At 38.8% G+C, this 23078-nt stretch overlaps 2 protein-coding genes and 1 long non-coding RNA gene across 14 annotated transcripts in view; 2 read left to right on the forward strand and 1 right to left on the reverse strand.

The window, feature by feature from the left end:
* SNX16 (sorting nexin 16) overlaps positions 1-11797 on the reverse strand; it is a 45322-nt gene extending 33525 nt beyond the window's left edge. Inside the window, exons 1-3 of one of the 6 annotated variants that reach the window (XM_060610806.3) lie at positions 11598-11749; positions 9614-9861; positions 9387-9526 (exon numbers count right to left, since the gene is read on the reverse strand). In XM_060610806.3, the coding sequence (XP_060466789.1) occupies positions 9387-9526; positions 9614-9761 (288 nt within the window). In that variant the 5' untranslated portion in view covers positions 9762-9861; positions 11598-11749. The other 5 variants (XM_078441872.2, XM_060610802.3, XM_060610803.3 and 2 more) reach the window with 5 other exon arrangements.
* LOC145713453 (destrin) lies at positions 1124-2829 on the forward strand. Its single transcript, XM_081792215.1, has one exon. It carries the CDS (start codon positions 1208-1210, stop codon positions 1703-1705), a length of 498 nt encoding a protein of 165 aa, XP_081648341.1. The 5' UTR covers positions 1124-1207; the 3' UTR covers positions 1706-2829.
* Positions 11798-11816: 19 nt separating the features above from the next.
* LOC132664239 (uncharacterized) overlaps positions 11817-23078 on the forward strand; it is a 307601-nt gene continuing 296339 nt past the window's right edge. For 6 of the 7 annotated variants that reach the window (XR_009603535.3, XR_013553569.2, XR_014136545.1 and 3 more), the window contains exon 1: positions 11817-11945. This is a non-coding gene — a long non-coding RNA (uncharacterized LOC132664239). The remainder of the gene's footprint in view (positions 11946-23078) is intronic. The other variant, XR_014136546.1, reaches the window with a different exon arrangement.

Here is a 23078-nt window from a genome sequence, read left to right on the forward strand (position 1 = left end):
TTAAGGGGGGAATGAGGAATCAGCAAGGATTAGGGTTGAACTGTCCCACATCTCAAGGTAACATATAAGGATGACGAAGATTATTCAGATACCCTTTAAGGTCTGCAGAAAGTCCTGATCTAAGATAGTTGCAAAGGAGATACTAAAGAAACATTTTTTAGGAGTTACTAATCAAAACAAAAGGGATAACTTAGCTTCCAAACTTGTGAGTATGAATAACTGATGCATAATAAAAGTCAACGTCATATGGTAATAAGTGTTATCTACACATAATCCATATTGTCTTTATTTTCCTGTTTTAAAAAATGAACACTCCTTTCTAAGTTGCTCTCCACAGTGGCCCCTGAGCACTTCTGCTTCTCTAAGAAAGACAAAGTACAGATTTTTGTGCTTTGTCTTCTCTAGAAAGCTCTCCCATGTTTCTATTTGTTTAAGTAGTGCTTTCAATAAAAACAATATGGACACTACTGATCATTCCCTCCTCTATGTTTTAATAGCATTTATGGTTTCTACTCTTTACTGGAAATTTAGTATATACAACTTTGTACATATTTACTTTGTAAGTAAACTATGCAGAAGCATATACTTAATTACAAAATACACATAGAAAAGCACAGAAATTATAAGTATACAACTTGATGAATTTTCACAAAACAAACACACTCAGGTAACTAGTACCAAGTGCAGGAAAGAAAACATTACCAACTGAAGAAGCCCAATCCTTCCCAATCTGACTCATCACTCCTCCTAGTCACTTTTGTTCTTTGTATTTTTAAAATTAAAAAAAAAAAAAAAAATTCCTATTTATTCTGAGAGAGAGAGAGAGAGAGAGCGCAAGCACACACATGAATCGCGTAGGGTCAGAGAGCAGGGGAGAGAGAATTCTAAGCAGGCTCCGCATTGTCAGTGCACAGCCCAATGCAGGGCTCTAACTCAAGAACTGGGAAATCATGACCTGAGCCTAGATCAGAGTTGGACGCTTAGCTGACTGAGCCACCCAGGCACACCCACTTTTCCTCTTAAACAATTTTCAAAGACTTGATGCTCTCTATTTTACCAGATCTTACCAGTCATTCTTAATACTTGTTTAGTTAAGAGATCAATTCAAAGAAATATATCTAGCTTCCTTCTGCGGCGAGGAGGACAGTACGCAGACTCGGCGCCGACCGGCTACCCTTCTAGCGTTTCTGCGACCGCCGCGGCGAAGATGGCCTCAGGAGTGCAAGTTGCAGATGAAGTATGTCGCATTTTTTATGACATGAAAGTTCGGAAGTGCTCCACACCAGAAGAAATCAAGAAAAGAAAGAAGGCTGTCATTTTTTGTCTCAGTGCAGACAAAAAGTGCATCATTGTAGAAGAAGGGAAAGAGATCTTGGTTGGAGATGTTGGTGTAACCATAACCGATCCTTTCAAGCATTTTGTGGGAATGCTTCCTGAAAAAGATTGTCGCTATGCTTTGTATGATGCAAGCTTTGAAACCAAGGAATCCAGAAAAGAGGAGTTGATGTTTTTTTTGTGGGCACCAGAACTAGCTCCTCTGAAAAGTAAAATGATCTATGCAAGCTCCAAGGATGCAATCAAAAAGAAGTTTCAAGGCATAAAACACGAATGTCAAGCAAATGGGCCAGAAGACCTCAATCGGGCTTGTATTGCTGAAAAGCTAGGTGGATCCTTAATTGTAGCTTTTGAAGGATGCCCTGTGTAGACCATCATTCAGTGCCACAAATTGAAAGCTTCCATGTTTAATGTTATCCTCTTGCTATATAAATGTTTAGGCCAGGGTCTCACTGAGGGGGAGCTGTCTTGTCATCTGTTAGAGTAAATTAAATATTCTATAAACATGTGCAGATGGCCCTAAATAAATCTAAAATCTGAAGTTTTATTGGTGTGAAATTAAATTCTTATTGGCCAGATGCCTGTTTTTGATGGGTTGGCTTGTAAAGATTTTTGTTAAACTCATGATTTTTAATAATGCAGTTCACAAAACAGTACAAGGCCTTATGAAGAGAATCACTGCATCTTTGTAACCTCAGCAGTTACTTTGTTTCTTTGCTTAGAGAATTGGTCATAATCTGGTTATAATTTTGGCCCCAATTTATTCTCTCTGGAGCTAAACTGCATACTAGAAAATAAATCTCCTCACCATATGTAACAGCACTAATATACTAACTACAGTAAGACTAAGTCAGGCAGCCTTCTAATTCTAGCAACTGTGTAATGGAGACTGCCTCAGAATTGTGCACACTTCTAACCGGCGCTGATTTTGCAAAGCACTGTTTTGAGCACGCGGTTGGAATACAGGAAGCAGCTCTCTGCACCTGCAGTAAGCTCTCCATTCGCTAGTTCGGGAGACTGCTCTGAGAGTGACCTTGCATCTTGGAAATAAAATCATGGTGTGTCCTCAGGAGAATGTGCAATACCTTGCAACGACTTCATTATAACACAAATTAGGGCTCCATTGTAATATACTTTGTTAATGAAAATGATAAAATGGTGTATTGACAAGCTGGGACACTTGTGACCTCTTTAATTGTGTCTCCTTCAAAATTTTGTTGCTTCTGGTACAGTAAAGTGTGGAAGAACATTAGGTACATGTTTATGCTGGGGCCTGGGAGAACTTCCAAATTTCCTAGAGCAGTTTGTGGATTGTATGGGAAATGGGGAGCAGGTGTAATGGATGACACCCACGGAAGCCACCACCTGATGACACTTGCAAGTGATTGTCCTTAACATCACAGGCATAACGACACTTTGAACGGTGTAGAGATGCACACTGTTGGACTTAGAAGTAGCAGTATTGGCTTTGTGTAATAAAGGAAGCATTTTTAACTCAAAAAAAAAAAAAAAAAAAAAAAAAAAAAAAAACAAAGAAATATATCTAGGAAACATTATCTTACAAACCTAAGATTCCTCCCAAGCTTGTATTTCCAGCTCAGACCTCTCCCCTAAATTCAACTTATATTAATATACATATACATAATACATGCTTGCGTACACACTACGTGCACATACACAGACAGGTACATGACATCTCCATTTTGATGTCTACTAGGTATCCCAAACCTAGCATGTCCAAAACCAAATCCTGATCTTGCCCTCATAATCTGATATCTAATTAAATGGCAATCCTATTCTTCTCATTTTTTACCCAAAAACTTTGGGATCATCTTTGATTTCTTTTTCTCCCACATCTCAAGGTTCTATCTTCAAAATGTGTCAGAATCTGATCACTTGTTAGAAATTCTCCCACCACCCTGTCCATGCCACCATCATGTCATCTACCACGGATTACTGCAAGAACCTAATACCTTCCGTTTCCATTATTCCCCCACAAAATCTAGTTTCAACTCAGCAGCCAGATCAATCTTTTTTAAAAATTAAGTCAGATCATGTGACTTTAAAACTTTTTAAATTTAAACATTTAAATCCTTTAAAACATTTTCAAAGATTTTCATCTTGTGCAGAGTAAAATCTAATGGCCTTACAATGGCTACATGCTCTATTTGATCTGTGTGTCACACTCCCTTGTCTTTACTTGTTATTTCAGTTCCTACATCTCTCCCCATGGCTTCTTTGCTATCAGCCACCAGGGTCTCTGTAGTTGTCTCACCTGTCAGGAAAGTTCTTTCCCCACATACTCTCATGGTTCGCTGTCTCTTAGTGCTAATATCTTTTCTATGAGGCCATGATTGACAATGTTATTTAAATTGCAACTCCAGTTGTGGGGGAACTTCCTTCACTCTTTTATTTTCCTCTATAGCACTTATCACCATATGACATACCAGCATTTAAAAAAGTTTACTTTATCTATCATTCACTCATTTGGGTTGCTGTACCCCCAAAATGTTGAATTAATGAATTAATGAATAAAAATGACTTTACAACTGTTACTTACTTCTTTCCCTCTAGAAAATGAGTTACCACTTTACTTTAATTTCCAAAAAAACTCAGGTCCATGCAGATTTCCCAACACATCACCAGTCTCATGAAAATTTAACTCCAAAGACTGTCTCTCTTCTTAAATTATCTCAACGCTCTGGTGAACATAGATGCAAAAATCCTCAATAAAATATTAACGAACTGCATTCAACAATACATTACAAGGATCATTCACCACAATCAAGTGGAACTTATTCTGGGAATGCAAGAATGGCTCAACATCTACAAAGCAATCAACATGATACACCACATCAACAATACAAAGGATAAAAATCATATGATCACTTCAATAGATGCAGAAAAAGCATCTGACAAAATCCAACATCTGTTCATGAAAAAATTCTCAACAAAATACATTTAGAAAAAAGATATCTCAACATAATAAAGGCCATATATGAAAAGCCCACAGTTAACATCATACTTAGTGGGGAAAAACTGAGAGCTTTTCCTCTAAGATCAGGAACAAGACAAGGATGTCCACTCTTGCCACTTTAATTCAACATGGTACTGAAAGTCCTAGCCACAGCAATCAGATAAGAAAAAGAAATAACAGGTATCCATTTTTGTAAGGAAGAGTTAAACCATCACTATTTGCAGATGATATGATACTGTACACAAAAAATCTTAGACTCCACCAAAAAACTACCAGAATTAATGAGTTATGTAAAGTTGCAGAATATAAAATATATACACAGAAATTGGTTGCATTTCTACATACTAGTAACAAAGTAGCAGAAAGAGAAATTAAGAACACAATTCCATTTACATTTGTGTCAAAAAGAATAAAATACCTAAGAATAAACTTAACCATAGAGGTGAAAGACCTGTACTCTGAAAACTACAAAACAAGGATAAAAGAAATTGAAGACAACACAAACAATTGGAAAGACATTCCATTCTCATGGACTGGAAGAATGGTGTTAAAATGTCCATCCTACCCAAAGCAATCTACAGATTCAATGCAATCCTTATTGAAATACCAATAGCCATTTTCCATAGAAATAGAATAATCCTAAAATTGGAACCACAAAAAACCCTGCATAGCCAAAGCACTCTTGAGAAACAAGAACAAATCTGTAGGTATCAATATTCGCAGATTTCAAGATATACTACAAAGCTATACTAATCAAAACAGTAAGGTAATGGCACTAAAATAGATACACAGATCAATGGAATAGAATAGACAGCCCAGAAATAAACCCATGCTTACTTATACAGTCAATTAATCTATGACAAAGGAGGCAAGAACATACAATAGGAAAAAGACAGTCTCTTTAATAAATGGTGCTGGGAAAACTGGAAAGTGAACCTGGATCACTTTTTAACACCTTACACAAAAATAGACTCAAAATGGATTGAAGACCTAAATGTGAGACCTGAAACAATAAAAAAAGAGAATACAAGCAACAAATTTTTTGACATCAGCCTTAGCAACATTTTTCTAGATATGTCTCCCAAGGCAAGGGAAACAAAAGAAAAAATAAACTATTGGGACTACATAAAAATAAAAAGCTTTTGCAAAATGAAGGAAACCATCAAAAAAACTAAAAGACAACCTACTGAACGGTAGAAATTATTTGCAAACAATGTATCTGATAAGGGGCTAATATCCAAAATATATAAAGAACTTATACAACTCCACATCAAGAATACCCACAAGTAATCCAATTAAAAATGGGTATTATGGGGCACCTGGATGGCTTAGTCAGTTAAGCGTCTGACTCTGGCTCAGGTCATGATCTCACTGTTTATGGGTTCAAGCCCCGCATCGGGCTCTGTGCTGACACCTCAGAGCCTGGAGCCTGCTTTGGATTCTGTGTCTCCCTCTCTCTTTGTACCTCCCCCACTTGTAATCTGTCTCTCAAAAATAAATAATAAACATTAAAAAGAAATGGGCAGAAGACCTGAATAGATATTTTTTCAAAGAAGACATACAGCTGACAAATAGACACATGAATAGAAGATGTTCAACTTCATTAACTATAAGGGACATGCAAATCAAAACCAGAACGAGATATCACCTTATATCTATCAGAGTGGCTAAAATAAAAATGGTAAGAAATAATAAGTGTTGCCAAAGATGTGGAGAAAAAGGAACCTTTGTGCATTTGTTGGTGGGTATGTAAATTTGTACAGTCATTGTGGAAAACAGTATGGAGGTTCTTCAAAAATTTAAAAATAGAATTACCATAAATACTGGGTATTTACCCAAAGAATATGAAAGCAATAATTCAAAAAGATATACCCCTTTGTTTACTGCAGCATTACTATTTATAGTAGCCAAGATATGGAAGCAACCTAAGTGTCCACTAATAGATGAATGGATAAAGAAGATGTGGTGTGTATATAAACACATACACACACATATATAGACATACAAATAGACACATATACAAAACTGAATATTACACAGCCATAAAAAAGGATGAGATCTTGCTGTATGTGACAACATGGATGAACCCTAGAGGGTATTATGCTAAGCAAAATAAGTCAGACTGAGAAAGACAAATAGCATATGATATCACTATGTGGAATTTAAAAAAAACAAAACAAATGAATAAACAAAAAGCAGAATCAGATCTATAAATATAGAGAATTGATGGTTGTTGAAGGAAAGAGGGGTAGGTGAAAGTGCAAAATGGGTAAAGGGAGATACAGGTCTCCGGTTATGGATGAATAAGTCATGGGAAAAAGGTACAGCATAAGGAAAATAGTCAATGACACTGCAACAGTGTTGTGTGGTGACAAAGGGTGGCTACACTTATGGTGAACATAGCATAATGTGTAGAAAAGTTGAATCACTATGTTGTACACCTGAAACAAACATAACACTGTGTGTCAACTATACTGATAAAAAACTTAAAAAAAAATTAAACATATCCCTAACAACAAAAATCCCTAATAACAAAAAAAAGTTATCACAACAACTTTTTTCTTGGAGGTCCTACTATACTGTCATAGGTTTATAGCATGAAATGTTGAAGTAAACATAAAAACTTTGTATCAAGAAAATCCAAGAAGAACTATTTCAATTATAAGTATATTCAGCAAGGTCTCCAGATACAGAAACACATCGACACACAAGACCATAACATATAAACTAGCAATTAACAAAAAGAAAACAAAACAAGGTATCAAGAACATCAAACAACATATTTCTCAGTATTCAGAAATAAAACTAGGGGCACCTGGCTGGCTCAGTTGGTAGAGTATGTGACTCTTGATCTTGGGGTTGTGAGTTTGAGTCCCACGTTGGGTATAGAGATTACTTAAAAAGAAAAAAAAAAAAAAACTTAAAAATGAAAGACCTCTGCTCTGAAAAGTACAAAACATTAAAAGAAGTTAATGACTTCCGTGTATGGATTAGGCTCATAGATGCAGAGACTCAGTGGTGTATAGATGTCAGTTCTCTCCAGTCTATAGATTCGATACAACTGCAGTGCAAAGAGCCAAGGATAACCAAGACAGTCTTGAAGAACAAAGCTAGACTACTTAAGACAGCAGGTAGCCAGTCCTCTCATACTGCATTAGTAATTAAGGACAATGTGGAATTGGTAAATGAAGGAAAAATGGAACACAGAAACCCATATGTTCATGATTGCCTGATTTATGACATAAGCAACTGTGCAAATGTAGACAGAGTCGTCTTTTCAATAAAAACCGGATTACTTTATCCTATATTGAAGGGAAAAAAATGTCTTGACCCTTATCTCACACCACAGACAAAAATCAATTCCAGATGCTTTACAGATCTAAATGTGAAAGGTCCAACAATAAAGTTTTTGAAGAAAACATAGGCCAACATCTTTGTAAGCTGGGAATAGGTAGATTTTAAAAGTGTTAGGATGCCTGAGTGGCTCAGCTGGTTAAGCATCTGACTTCAGCTCAGGTTATGATCTCATGGTTCACAAATTCAAGCCCCATGTGGGGCTCAGAGCCTGGAGCCTACTTCAGATTCTGTGTCTCCCTCTCTCTCTGCCCCTCCCATGCCTGTGCTCGGTCTCTCTCATTCTCAAAAATAAATTAAAAACACATTAAAAAGAAAAGTTAAAAAAAAGTGTTAACCCTAAAAGAACAAGTATTAAGATATTTATATTTGTATAGTATATATAAAGCATATTAATAAATTAATAAAGCATATTTATTACTACGTACTTTTGTTTATCTAATGCATCATTAAGAAAGTGAAACGGCAAGCCACAGAGTGAGAGATAACACAATGCATGCTGTAAGAAAAAACTTATGTGCAAAATGCAGAGAAAACTATAATTCAAGTGGAAAAAACTTTCCCAAAGAAAAAGGAATAAAGGTCTGGAACAAATACTTCACAACAGGAATGTTTTGGCTATCCATCCAATGGCCAAAAACATCTTCAATTTAACTAGCCATTTAAAAAATGCAAATTAAGAACATAATGTGATATTACTCTATCCACCAGAATAGGTAAAATGAAAAAGATGAAAAATACCACACATTGGGAAAATGTAGTGTAACTAGAACTCTCATACCCTGCTTACAGGAGTATAAATTAGTACAACCACTCTGGCACACTGTTCATCAATATCTTCTTTTTTTTTTTTTTTTTTTTTTAAATTTTTTTTTTTTTCAACGTTTTTTATTTATTTTTGGGACAGAGAGAGACAGAGCATGAACGGGGGAGGGGCAGAGAGAGAGGGAGACACAGAATCGGAAACAGGCTCCAGGCTCCGAGCCATCAGCCCAGAGCCTGACGCGGGGCTCGAACTCACGGACCGCGAGATCGTGACCTGGCTGAAGTCGGACGCTTAACCGACTGCGCCACCCAGGCGCCCCTCATCAATATCTTCTAAAGCTAGGCATATAATCTAGCAGTTTTACTCCTGGGCAGATACCAAACAGAAATGTGTACATGTGTTTACTGAGGGACAAGTACCAAAAGGTTCATTGCAGTAGCATTTGTAACAGCCCCAAACTGGAAATTCTACAAATGCTTCAACAGTAGAATGGTTTAATAAATTGTAGTATATTCACAAAAAAGGAATACGATCAGTAACAAAAATGAGCTACCTATAATTACACGCAAGTTTAAGGATAAATCTTACAAACACAAAATTGAAAAGACCACACTTCAAAGAGTACATACTCTGCAATTCCATTTACATAAAGTACAAAAATAGGCAAAATTAATGCAGGCTATCAGGAAGAGTGGGTATTGACTGACAAAGAGCATGGGGGAGGTGCATTTTGGATGCTTGTTCTGTTTCTTGATCTGTGTGCTAATTTCACAGAAATTTCTCGTTTGTGAAAATTCATTCAAATAAAACAAAGGTTTACTACAGCATGACAGTATTTAGAGTTGTAAAAACCACTTGACACTTGAATTTTATGTTCAAGAAATTACAAGTATAGGTAACAATTAAACCCAATTTTTCACTTTCTACTGACGTACAAAAGAAGTTAATACTCACGGTAAATTTAGCTCTTTCTTCCATCACCTCATAACCCAATATAGTAGGTGTAGAAGGTCTATCTTCCAAACACACTGTTTCAGGATTTTGTTCCTCACTTTCTCTTGGTCTAGTAGAATACTCAATGGAAGAATCTGCACCTGTAAATTTAGTCCTAATGAGGGGACTGCTACAGACAGATGAAGTACTATCCATTTGATCAGGTACACTTGTCTGTTTAAAATTACCCATATTTGAGTCCTCTAACTGGCCTTTGGAAGAGTTTGAACTTGTTGAGATACTCCCAAAAGAAGAACTTCTTTGGTTTCTGTTGGTTGTAAAAGTGGAAGCAGAGTTCCCTATGGGCATAGGAACTGGGACATAAGGAGTTGCCATCTTCTTTTAGCTTTTGCAACAAACCTATACGCTGCTGAGTCCAAACATTTAGAGAATAACTAATATGAAATCCATTATTTTCTTCTTGGGAATTCACTATCTAAAAATGAGAAGAACATATTGAAGGTTAGTCTTTAATTTGGAATGTTATCCCCAAAACCCCCAGAATGTTCACATTCATTTCTTTTGATTTTGTGACACTCGGTTACTTTATGTGGAATGAAAACATGCCCCAAACCTCTTTCTTTAATCCCAAACTATCATCTCTAAGGACTCTCATTTGCAAGGTAAAGAGAGTAAAACTACTCCAGTCTTTTTCTTGACTTTCATACTACAGGTTCTTTTTAATCTCTACTTCATTTCCTTGTGATAGATTTCTGTAATGTTCATTTTAACGTGATTTCACCTACATAGAAGAGTTGGAAACAGGACGAGTGGTAAAGCCCTTTCTGAAACTTTATTGTCTCCTTACGGTCCTGACAGTTCTACATACAAGGAGGGAAGGAGGGAAGAAAAGAAAGGGAGGAGAGTTATTCATAATTCCGTTTGATTTAATTAGCAAAACTCTAAAGAATTACCCTGAGTAATAACAGTGAACCAGAAGCTTAGATGTTACAAAGCAAACATCAACTGCTCTTAAAATTTTAGTTTACTAAATACAGGATGAAATGTACTGGAAAAACTCCTGGTCAATTTAAACTAATCAAATAAAACCCAATGAACATTAAACTTATATCCTAAAATATGAAAAGGTTGAAAGTGAAAATGTTCTTCAGTCTCCAGATCATCAGTAATCCTGCTATGCTAAAAACTGAGGGTAGTCAACAAATCTTTACAACTCATACTCAATAATCTGTTGTCAAAAGGACCAATTTATCTTGTCTCAGAATAATCTCATACAATGAAGAAAAGGTTTACCACTAAGTTGTTAAATAATAAACTAAGAAACTGTAATAACTACAGACCTGTGAAATGGCACATAACAAAGGGTCTGCCTATCTTAACTACATCTATGCAACTCTACTAGTGAGAAAGGTAGGAATGGAGCTGCTTGGGCTTGGAAAAGATGCTGATGTAAGATTTTTAATCCAGCACGTGGCTCTGGGCAACCTTCCTCATCATCAAAGTTTCAAGAAACTCGAGTTGCTGATTCACTGCTCCTCGGTTCTGCCTGATGCTCCCCCCACACTCCCAAGAAGTAAATAAAAGTCTGAAATCTTATCCTTTTCAAAGCCCGTGGGATAGCCCTGCCCCTTGCTACTCAACTACCTACCTGAGGCCACAGGGCTGGGGGAAGGACGCGCGTATCAGCACAATCACTGACATGCAAAGAAGTGAGCGCTACCCAAACTTTAAGAAAACGTACTGGGCTCATTAATAGCGTGTTCACTTTTGCCTTGGCATGGAGATGCTCCGAAGCCTGACATCTTAGTCCTATGCTGGAAAAACCTTAGGCAGGTGAGGTGGCCCGAGCCTGAGCAACGAGGTAGGAGAGAGAAGTGGGTGGCGAGAGGAAAAGTGGAGAACCCAGGGGCAGCTCGACCTCAGGAGTGCCTTGTCAGGGTGAGCAGGCCACGGGATTTCGGCTCATTGGGTGGGAAGACCCACCGCTCTCCGGAGCTCCCAGGGGCCCCAAGACGGTCCCAACTCCGCCGCCCCGCGCGAGGCCAGCGCCTCCAGACGCGCGGCAGAGTCGGCGGTGGCCTGAGGGTGGCCCGAAGGTTCCTGCGGGGCCCGTCCACCCTCCGGTGGAGTCCGCCAGACGCCCGCCAGCCAAGGGGGCGCAGGTGTCACTCGAAAGAGCGCCCGGGAAAGCGCCCGCCGCCTCGTCCCTACCTCAGCCCCCTCCGCGATCCCGTAGAGCGCGCTTCCCCGTGACGGTTAAATCCGACCCTCCTTAACCGCAGCTTTTCGTCTCCACCCACGGGACCAAGAAGCCTCACGTGACCTTCCGTCCCCCGAAGCAGCCGCTCACTGCCTCAGCCCGGCTTTACCCGGCTGCCGCGGAGCCCAGGATCCCTGCGAGGTGGAGGGAGGGGCCAATCCAGGCCGCCTCTCCAGGAAGTGACGTCACGCAAAGAGCTTTTTCTCCCTCCTCCTCAGCCCTCCTACCCCCGGAGGCACTAATTCGAATTGTGCGTGCGGCTAGGGCTCTTTGGCAGCTGGGTTGGACCTAGTGTTGTGGTAAGAATTCTACTTTCTCTTCCCTAGCTTTATTTTTATAAACTAACTTTGAGAAATGGAGGCAAAGACGCCTAGTTTGCCGCACACGGGATCAGATTTCAGTTCCGTGGAGGAACTACAGTCAGCATTGGTCCAGGCTCCTGCTTTGCATCCTGGGACTTGTAGTCATCACTAGCTTGGGCTGGTTCTAATAGATTATAAATTGTTTTCTGAAATTAGTGGAGCTAAGATCATCCCTTGATTTCTAAGGTTTTGGAACATTCCCAAGACTGGGAGAAATTGATAGTTGTAATTTCAAAATGACCATAGGAAGATAATATAGTTTGTGGTGTAATAAGGGTTTTGGGTTGATATTTCCCTTCTTGTGTGAGTGTGACATAAAAAGAGAATTGTATGGAAATAGTAGACTAAAACATGAAGTAGTTTTCAGGATAGAGTTGGCAGTCTTGGCCCTGAAGTGCCAGTTATATTCATGGGTTCTGTAAGTGAATAGGGGTATAGAGAGAAAAGAAAAAAATGAACCTTGGAGTAATTCCTTCACCTGTGGATAGGTCTGCAGGTGGTAGCAAAAGTTACTTACGATGAGAAAAACCTGACAGTCCAATATCAAGGAAGCCAAGACAAATTAAACTTTCAAGAAGCAAAGGTGTACAAATACCACAGTTAAGAGGAGGAAGGATCTAGAAAAGTTTATTGAAACTGTCCAGGAAGAACTTCCTTCACGGATTATTGAAAGGAGCATACAGGATATAGATACCATGTGTTCTTTATCTATTTGGTATTGATAAATGTCTACATTTTACTTACAGAAAACAATCTGAACATCTTTTTATAATATAAAATAATTTATTTTTATTATTTTTTTAATGTTTATTTTTGAGAGAAGAGCAAGCACGTGAGCAGGGGAGGGGCAGAGAGAGAGAGAGAGAGAGAGAGAGAGAGAGAATCTGAAGCATGCTCCATGCTGTTAGGTCAGAGCCCGATGAGGGGCTAGAACGAGCCGTGAGATCATGACCTGAACTGAAATTGGATGCTTAAACGACTGAGGCACCAAGGCACCCCTAAAATGAAATAGTTTTTTAAATTGAAGGTATAATTTACATATTATGTTAGCTTCACATGTGCAACATAATTAATTGACATTTGTATATATTGAGAAAATGATCACTACAATCATCTCCATACATAGATCCAAGTTTTTTTTTTTTTCATGTGATGAGGATTTTTAAGATTTACTTTCCTGGCAACTTTCTTTTTTTAATTTTTTTTAATTTTTTTAATGTTTATTTATTCTTGAGAGAGAGAGAGACAGACACAGAATGAATGGGGGAGGGACAGAGAGAGAGACACACAGAGACGCAGAGTCCAAAGCAGGTTCCAGGCCCTGCGCTGTCAGCACCGAGCCTGACGTGGGGTTGGAACTCATGAACCGTGAGATCATGACCTGAGCCGAAGTCGGATGCTTAACCGACTGAGCCACCCAGGTGCCTCTTAGTAACTTTCAAATATGCAATACAGTATTAGTTGTCATAGTTACCATACTGTACATTATATTGTCATGACTTACTTTGTAACTAGAAATTTATACCTTACCTTTTGACTTCCTTTACTCATTTTGCTCATCTCCCCTCCCACCTTTGGCAACCACCAGTCTGTTCTCTGTATCTATGAGCATTTTGTTTGTTTTGTTTTTTAAATTCCATGTGTATTCTGTATGTAAGTGAGATCATATGGTATTTGTCTTTCTTTGACTTATTTCACTTAGCATAATGCCTCCTAGGTCCATCCATGTTGTCACAAATGGCAAGATTTCATTCTTTTTTTATGGCTGCATAGTATCCTGTGCATCTTCTTTATCCATTTATTTGTTGATAGACATTTTAGTTGTTTCCAAATCTTGGCTATTGTAAATAATGCTGCAGTGAACATGGGAGTCCATACTTACTGAGTTAGTATCTTCATTTTCTTTGGATAAATATCCAGAAGTGGATTTGCTGGATTGTACGGTAATTCTATTTTTAATTTTTTTGAGGAAACTCCATATTGTTTTTTTTTTCATTTTTTTAAAAATGTTTATTTAAAGACACTTTCTTTTTTTAAAGTTTATTTATTTATTGAGAGAGAGAGAGAGAGAGACAGGGAAAGACAGGGAAAGACAGGGGCAGAGAGAAGTAGAGAGAGAATCCCAGGCAGGCTTCGCACTGTCACTGCAGAGCCCAATGCGGGCCAGAACTTACAAACCGTGAGATCATGACCAGAACCAAAATCAAATGTCGGCTGCTTAACTGACTGAGCCACCCAGGTGCCCCTATTTATTTATTTTTGAGAGAGTATGCACACGTGAGCTGGCACAGGAGTAGGGGAGGGGCAGAGAGAGAAGGGAGAGAGGATCCAAAGTGGGCTCTGTGCTGACAGTAGAGGGCCTGATGTGGGACTTGAACTCACATACCATGAGATTGTGACCTGAGCTGAAGTTGGATGCTCAACCAACTGAGCCACCTAGGTGCCCTTATCATGTTTTGTTTTGTTTTGTTTTGTTTTCTTAAGAGAGAGCATGAGTGGGAGAGAAGGGCAGATGGAAAGAGAGAGAATCTCAAGCAGGCTCCATGCTCAACACGGAGTTTGACACGGGGCTCAATCCCACAATCCTGGGATCATGACGGAGCTGAAATCAAGAGTCAGATGTTCAGGACACTTGGGTGGCTCAGTTGGTTAAGTGTAGGATTCTTGTTTTTGACTCAAGTCATGATCTCATGGTTTTATGAGTTTGAGCCCCACATCAGGCTCTGTGCTGTCAGTGTGCAGCTTGCTTGTGTCACCTTTAAGAGGGGATTCTCTCCCTCTTCCTTCCCCTCCCCCAGTCACACTGTCTCTGGCTCTCTCAAAAATAAATAAATAAACTTTAAAAAAAAAAAAAAAGAAAAAAGACGCTCAACCAACTGAGCTACCCAGGGGACCGTCCATACTGTTTTCCACAGTGCCTGCACCAATTTACATTCCCACCAACAGGGCATGAGAGTTCCCTTTTCTCCACATCCTCACTGACATTTGCCATTTCTTGTCTTTTTTTTTTTTTTCAGTAATGCATGAGTATAGTTTAATTTTTTAAAGTAATTTTTATACCCAGTGTAGGACTTGAACTCAGAGCCTCGAGCTTAAGAGTCTCATGCTCTACTGACTGAACCAGCCAGGTGCCCTTATTTCTTGTGTTTTTGATAATAGCCATTCTGGCAAGTGTGAGGTGATATCTCACTGTGGTTTTTCTTTAATTTTTTTTTATTTTTATTTTTAGGTCAATCTAAATTCCAGTTAGCATGCAGTGTAATATTAGTTTCAGATATACAATATAGTGATTCATGACTTCCATACAACACCCAGTGCTCATCACAAGTGCACTCCTTAATCCCCATCACCTATTTAACTCATTCCCCCATCCCCCTGCTTTCATTGTGATTTTGCAGTACATTTCTATGAGGATTAGTGATAACTGAGTATATTTCTGCATATGCCTGTTGGCCATCTGTATGCCTTATTTGGAAAAATGTCTATTCAGATCCTCTGCCCTGTTTTTAATTGGATTTGTTGTTGTTGTTATTGAGTTGTAGGAGTTCTTTATATATTTTGGATATTAACCACTTAACAAATCCCACATGATTTACAAATATTTTCTCCCACTCAGTAAATTGCCTCTTCATTTCATTGATAATTTCCTTTGCCGTGCAGAAGCTTTTTAGTTTGATACAGGCCCACTTGTTTATTTTTGCTTTTGTTGCCTTTGCTTTTGAGGCTGGTTACAAAAAAATCATTGCCAAGATTCATGTCAAGGAGCTTACCACCTATGTTTTTGTTTTTTGGGTTTTTTTTTTTTTTCTTAGTAGTTTTATGGTTTCGGGTTTTACATTCAAGTCTTTAATCCAGTTTGAGTTAATTTTTGTGTATGGTGTAAGATAGTGGTCCAGTTTTATTCTTTTACATGTGGCTGTCAAGTTTTCCCAACACCATTTATTGAAGAGACTATCGTTTCTCCATTGTATATTCTTGGTTTCTTTGTTGTAAATTAATTGATTGTGTAAATATGGTTTTATTTCTGGGCTCCTGAATGTCTTTACTAATCATGAAAGAATGTCCTGTGGTTGTCAGAGTAAAAGTCACATCATCATAGTGCATATGTAATGGTTAGTCTCTGTGCAATATTTTAGTTAAGTTTGGATGACTGTATACAGCACATACAAGCAAATTGATTTCTATACATTTTAGTTTGCAGAGTAACAACAGCCTATTTTCCTTCCCTTTCTTTAATTTTATGTAAAATGTATACATCTAGCAGGATATTTTGAGCCCATTCTAGATACAATTTTATACAATGTCGTATAGATATTTGTAATGATGGGGCAAGGGGTGAGTTTAGGGAGAGAGGGAAGAATGGTAACAACAAAAACAAAAACAAAAAGGAACAGCAGAAAAAAGTATGTGCAATAGGCAAACATCTCTTGAGGTGGCTTCTTAGAGTCTCACATTTCCCCCTTCTCTGGAACTCTCTGCTTCTATAAGGTTGGGCCCCTGGTGGCCATCTTTGTAATATGTTAGTCTTACAATGTGTTGTCATGGTTGATTGTGTCTGAGGAGGACATTTGACCTAAATTGTGTCCAATGGATGCTTTCTCCTAGCAATTAAAAGAAGTAGGAGGAAGATGCAGACTGAAAATCATAGGAGGTGAAGTCAGATAAAGGAAATTCTATGGTAAGAGGGTCAGTGAAGTCCCACTGCTGAGGTCACTAGAGTTGAGCTGGTTCCCCCCATTCTTGACTTTTACTTGGAGTTCATGAGATACCCTAGTGTACTTTCAATAGATTTGCTTTTTGCTTATACCTGGCCAGAGTTGCTTCTTCTGCTCATACCCAAAAGTACAACTTATAGGGCAAGTTGGAATGAGGCAAACTAAATATGAATTTTAAAAGTGGATAAAATGCAAACAGTTCTTTCTCAGAGATTTATAATAACTAAAATAATATAAAAAAACAACTCCTTTTCAGTTACTATTTTGGCATAATCTCATGGCTTCCCTAATTCATGAATGTTCTTTTTCATAGGCAGTGTTTCTGTGATTTAATATTCAGGATCTGTAACCTATTTTCTATTTTCTCACTGCCATGAAATTGTAAGGGTCCAGAGAAAGAACCACAAGTGACCTATTCTATTTTTTTATTTTTAATGTTTATTCATTTCTGAAAGAGAGACAGAGCGTGAGTGGGGGAGGGGCAGAAAGAGAGGAAGACACAGAATCTGAAGCAGGCTCCAGGCTCTGAGCTGTCAGCACAGAGCCTGACGTGGGGCTTGAATCCACGGACTGCGAGATCATGACCTGAGCTGAAGTTGGACGCTTAACCGACTGAGCCACCCAGGCACCCTAACAAGTGATCTATTCTTAAATTAATAGGTGGTGACCAAAGTAGTAACAGGGGAACACAATAGCCAACTTTATTGCGGTTAACCTGTGACTTATGGAATCACCTAAATCTATGGTAGGAATTATATGGCATTTATAATGGCAGAGAGAAGATCCTCTTCAGTACTACTACCATTGATTAATGATTTCTACTCATCATATTATATAAAGAAAAATTTGAAGGCAGATGTGGAAGTCCTACTGGAAATACAACAAAGAGATCACATTCCTTCACAAAATCACGGTTATAATTTTAGAACTGAAAGAGACCATAAAGATAATGGGGATAAGCCTCCATTTTAGAGGTAAGACTACTGAGGAAAACATGCTAAAAGATCTGCCTGTAATCACAGACCCCATGAATCCTGGAGTCTCAAACTAGTAAGCTTCTCATCACACATAATAATAAGACACCCTTTCCTCAACACTTCTACACTCTGTTGGGTCCTAACGTCTTTCAGCCCTCCAGTAGTTTCTTGCCTCTGGTACATTCTCCATTAACATTTGATGCCTGGGAAGTCTTCCTGGATTTTATGCATGAGGAAGGCCTGCAATGGGCCTTTAACAGTTGGCAGGAATTGGTTAAGTAAAGAAGGAATGTAAGGGACACCAGACAGAGTCGAAGACTTGAGAGAGGACTTAACGCAGTGTAGAGTGTTGTGGGACAGTGAGGAGGAGACCAACGTGATTGGACTGAAAGTCCAAAAGTAGAAAGATGAGCTCATATTCATTCCTCAAGTTGTCTCAAATAGAATCTCATCAGTAAAACCTATATGATTTCCTCAGATGGAATTAAGTAAGCCTCTCCTCAATGATCCTATTGTATCCTATTGTAGAGGTAATCATCACATTATATTTTGTGTATGTATTTATATGTGCAGCCTAAGGGCCAGGATCATATATTAGATCTGTGTGCTGACAGTACCTTATATTGTACCTGAATAAGGCAGTTACTTCATGCATAGTCCCCATAATTGCTATATATACATTTTTAAACCTGGCCCACTTATTCACATTTCCTATAAAATCCCTTCAGACATTTGCATTTTCAACTTCTATTTTAGGGAATAAAATCGAATTCTTTGAGTCAGCCTATGAGCCCCTTCGTGAACTGACTTCTATCTACTTTTATAGCCTATTTCCTCCAGTTTAATTAATTAGTTAATCAACAAACCAGCCATTTATTGAGTACCTATCACATGCAGTGAATCTCAAAGTCCAGCCATATCAATTATTTCCCATTCTGAGCTCTTCATTTTCTCTCTTGCTAGCATTTGTTGTTGCTTTTGCCTGGGAATTATCTTACTTCTCTCATCCCATTTCTGAGTCCCATTTCTAGGTGACCACCATTCCAGAAGCTTCTGTGAAACCCCCTCACGCATGGCCTCACACTTCCCCCTGCAAGCTTCTGCTGTGGCCTTACTTGTATTGGATATGATTGTCCCTGTGTGTCTGCCTCCCTGAGTAGAACATGTGCTCCTTGAAGCAGAGACTGTGTCCTTTTCTTCTTCACTGGTTGGCAGAAACTCTGGCATATATGGGGCCAAACTGAATGAATAAATGAATGAAAATCCAAAGTTTTCTCATTGGATTAGCTTGGTGGCTTAATGTAAAACAAACAAATGCATCCATAGTCTCAGTGGAATTTGATTTCAAAGAAATGACACTTGCTCTGTAAACAAAGTGAAACATTTGGTTAAAGAGAAAGGATTCCTTCATTTGTTCAGAGTAATTTGTAGACTGCTGGATTAGATGATTTCTAAGGTCCACTTAAGGTCTAATGTTTGATAAATTTATGTGTGTCATTTGAAACCTGAAGTAGATAACTGAACGAATATCACAACCTGGTTAACAGTGCTAAGATCTATAAAAGGCATTAGGCTGAGCAAAAATAGAATGAAAAAAAAAAGCTAAACTCCTGAATTTAAATAGACCAATGAATCGATATTATTGTACGTTTAAGTCTGTATCTTAATTATGTTTGAGATATGCTCCAACTCCTGGTATAAATATGGGGAAGGAATTCTGTTTTCTGAGGTCACAGTGCCAAATTTCAACATCCTAGTGTGTAAGGGATCCTTCTAAAAAAGATAACATCTTCAGGGGAAAAATAAAGCCTTGGAAGAAGTAGCAAGTCTCCTACATCAGCACCAGGATTCCTGCTCATCTTGTAGGTGAGCTTCTTACCATTTCATGGAGGGCTTAAATCATCTAGGTTACCTCTGGTCTTTTGTTTGGATTACTTCCACCTTTTTTTTAATCCATAACATGCAACAATAATATTTTTTCCTATTTCCTATAGTTGTGGAAAATAAAAATTATCATGCTTCTTAAGTGCTTAGTCCAGTGCCTGGCAAACAATAACTATTATTATCTCTTGAGTCAACTAGATAGCTTAAAGATAGACAATATTAATAATAGTGTGTGCAGATATTTGCTGAATGAATAAACAGCAGTTAACTGTGGGCAGAGAATTGCACTATTGATTTTATGTGCAATAATTTATTTAATCCTCACAATAATCCCACAAAACAGGTACTATTATAAGTGATACTTTACAGATTGCATCTCCGAAAGGCTGATGAGCTTGTCCTTTTTATATGGACAATTACTCTCTGAGGGGTTGTCTTGGTTGGCAAGGTTAGGACTCAAGCTTAGTTCTATTTGTCTTCAAAGCCCATGCTCAGATTTCTACCATACCATGCATTCTCTGTCATTGCCACAGGTAGATCCCAGACCCTCAAAGAGCCACACTTGGCAAGACGTTGGTTGAAAACAAAGTCTTTGGGTTTAGTTTTAGGAACTCCTGGGGTCTTCATCCCATGTCACACCACGGTAGCTAGCTTAAATAATTTCATTTCTTTTTTTCTCTTTGACCATTACCTAGTTCTAGTATAATGTATGCACCCTAGGTTTCGCTCCTAAAATAATTGATCTTGATAAACCAATGTTTTCCTGTGCCTGTTCTATCCTCAGCTTCTCTGTTGTTAGTCTGATTTACTCTCTGGCATTATTGATTTTGATGTTTCACTTCTTTCAGAGTCCTTATTGAAAGACTGTGTAAACCAGAGGCATTGGGAAGGAGTTAACCATGTGAAGTATGTGTCTGGAGGGGAAGTGAGGAATGTAGTTGGGAAAAGGTGTATCCCAGGCAGATAAAGTGTTGAGGATTTTATATAGAGACTGCTTAACAATGAGAGACAAAGTTGTTTGAATTGAATTAAAGACTTGTAGACATAAAGTTTTAATTTTTTTAATGTTTATTTATTTTTGAGAGAGAGAGGGAGACAGAAAGAGAGAGAGAGAGCGCACAAGCAGGGGAAGGGCAGAGAGAGAGGGAGACACAGAATCTGAAGCAGGCTCCAGGCTCCAAGCTGTCAGCACAGAGCCCGATGTGGGGCTCGAACTGATGAACCATGAGATCATGACCTGAGCTGAAGTTGGAGGCTTAACCGACTGAGCCACCCAGGCGCCCCTAAAGTTTTAATTTTTATATGGTGTCAAATAGCCTCAACTCTGAGAAGCCAGATACTCATGCTCATTCAGGAAGTATTTGTTGAGTGCCTACCGTACGTGCCAGGTACTGTCCTACGCATACAGGTATTTGTCAGTAACAGTAATATGCAAAGCCACTCTTCTCCTGGAGTTCACATTCTGGTGAATGTTTATATGGGGACAGACAATAAACAAAACAAGAAATAAGTTTTAAGAATTTAGCTGGGTTCATGTTCTTTGAAGAAAATAAACTAATATGATCAGAGTGGTTGGGCCGGGGCCAGGGAGAAGTGCAGCAATTGTACACTGAGGCATCAAAGCAGATGTCTCTGAGAACGTGTCTTGATTGCTGAGATTTGAATGTCCAGAAGAAAACAGCGTTGAACCAACTGGGTGGCAGAGCATTCCAGGAAAGCTGCCTCACATGATCAGTTGGAGGGAAAAGGAAACCAGTTAGCAAAACTGCTTCCTTTTCCTTCTTCTAAGAGCTCCGATTCCAGGAAATAAGATGTCATTTGTTTCTTTAATCACATGTGTGATCCACATGTCTCTGAGACCTTGGATTTTAACATTAGCACCGAAATCTTGCTTATTTTAAGCTCCCTTTCCGTTGTAAGGAATTCTTTCCTACATATCGTTAGAGTCCTCAAGGGGTACCTTCTGTGCTCCAGGGAATCTGTTCTGGTTATTGCTCCCTGTCACCGTCGTTGGATGAGTTGCTGTCACTGCTTTTGCCACTGGCTGAGTCATGCTTGCCTTGACAGCCTCACACCATCCTTTCCACTAACAGAGATTAATTCAGTGTCTCTTGAGTCAAATTCTTCATACCACGAATGCAAACTGGAGGTCTTCCAGTAATGCTGCCTGTCTGTTGGACTGGGGACCCACGGTGCAGCAGGGTGCCATTTGAAATGGAGAACTCTTCTTTTACTTTTGCTTGGATCCTGAAGTGTTACAGAGTTTGGTGAGCAAGCCCTTTCAGTGTTGTTCCCAAAGTCTCTTTTCCCCAGGGAGAACCATACCATGTGGGTGGCTGTGTGCTCCTGTAATATAGCTTTGTCAATAGTGGACCTTAGTGGTTGCCAGCTATCTGAATCTCTCTGTGTCTGGGAATGCCTGCTTTATGTATCTAAGTGAGAGTTCAGAGTTGACTTCCCACTATAAAATGCTAAACTGCCAGATAGCTGCTTTCTCAGCCTCCCTTGCTCCTAACGTATGGATACATGCTCTAGGCGTTGCTAATCACATGAATCCTTTCCTCTGCCTTCCATGTTGGTGGTCCAAGGTACACAGTCTAATGCTCAGTGGTAGCAGCTTCCTCACAAGACTAGTTTTATGCTTTTTTTTTCCTTGGCTGCATTGTCCCCAGGCTTCCTGGATGGTCTGTGAGCTGTCAATCTCTTTTTGAAATTTCTTTATTCTTAAATTGGATGAAGCCACTTTTGGCTGCCTGCCACATAGGGAAGTGAAGAGAAGGGCCAAAAGAAAGGCCGAGAAAAAGGAAAGACGTAACTCCCATGCTTGGGGAAAATATTCTCTTCTTCTCTTCAACTGGGTATGAACAAGGAGGCACAGAGTCCCGATTGCCATCCACAGTTATCTTGCAACTGCAAGGGAATCACTTTGGGATGATGCATCCCCATATGAGGATGGCAGAATGAAGAGGGGTAAAGCATCTCGATGATATCACTGAACCTTTGATTTTACTGTATCTAGAACCTGTTTACTTCTGATCTTAAAATTTTCTGAGATAATAAATTTACTTATCGATAAACAAGCTTAAGTTGGGATTTTCAGTTGTTGCTACCTTTAGTACAATGAATGCAAATAATAATGCCTAGCTTTTATTGAGAACTTAACATGTTGTGGGCACTTTGCATTCACTCAGTAAATATTCATTGAGCACCTACATATGTTAACTCATTTAACTGCTGTTACAACCTAAATGTTACAACAGCATAGTGTTGTGTATGCAGGTGGATGTATTGACTTAAATTTAGACAATGCATAGGTATAGGTCTGTATAAATGTATATAGATACAGATATAAGCATGTGTGTGGTATAGATGTGATGATGGTTATGGCTTTGGGTGTAGATAGAGATATACATAAAGATGAAGATATGTAACTAAATGATAAATGAGATTTATCACCTATGGCAGCTAAATCCCAAAGCTGAGGATGCCAGTTG

The sequence above is a fragment of the Panthera onca genome, chromosome F2 (assembly GCF_046562875.1).
Source record: "Panthera onca isolate mPanOnc1 chromosome F2, mPanOnc1 haplotype 2, whole genome shotgun sequence".
Taxonomy (NCBI): Eukaryota; Metazoa; Chordata; class Mammalia; order Carnivora; family Felidae; genus Panthera; species Panthera onca.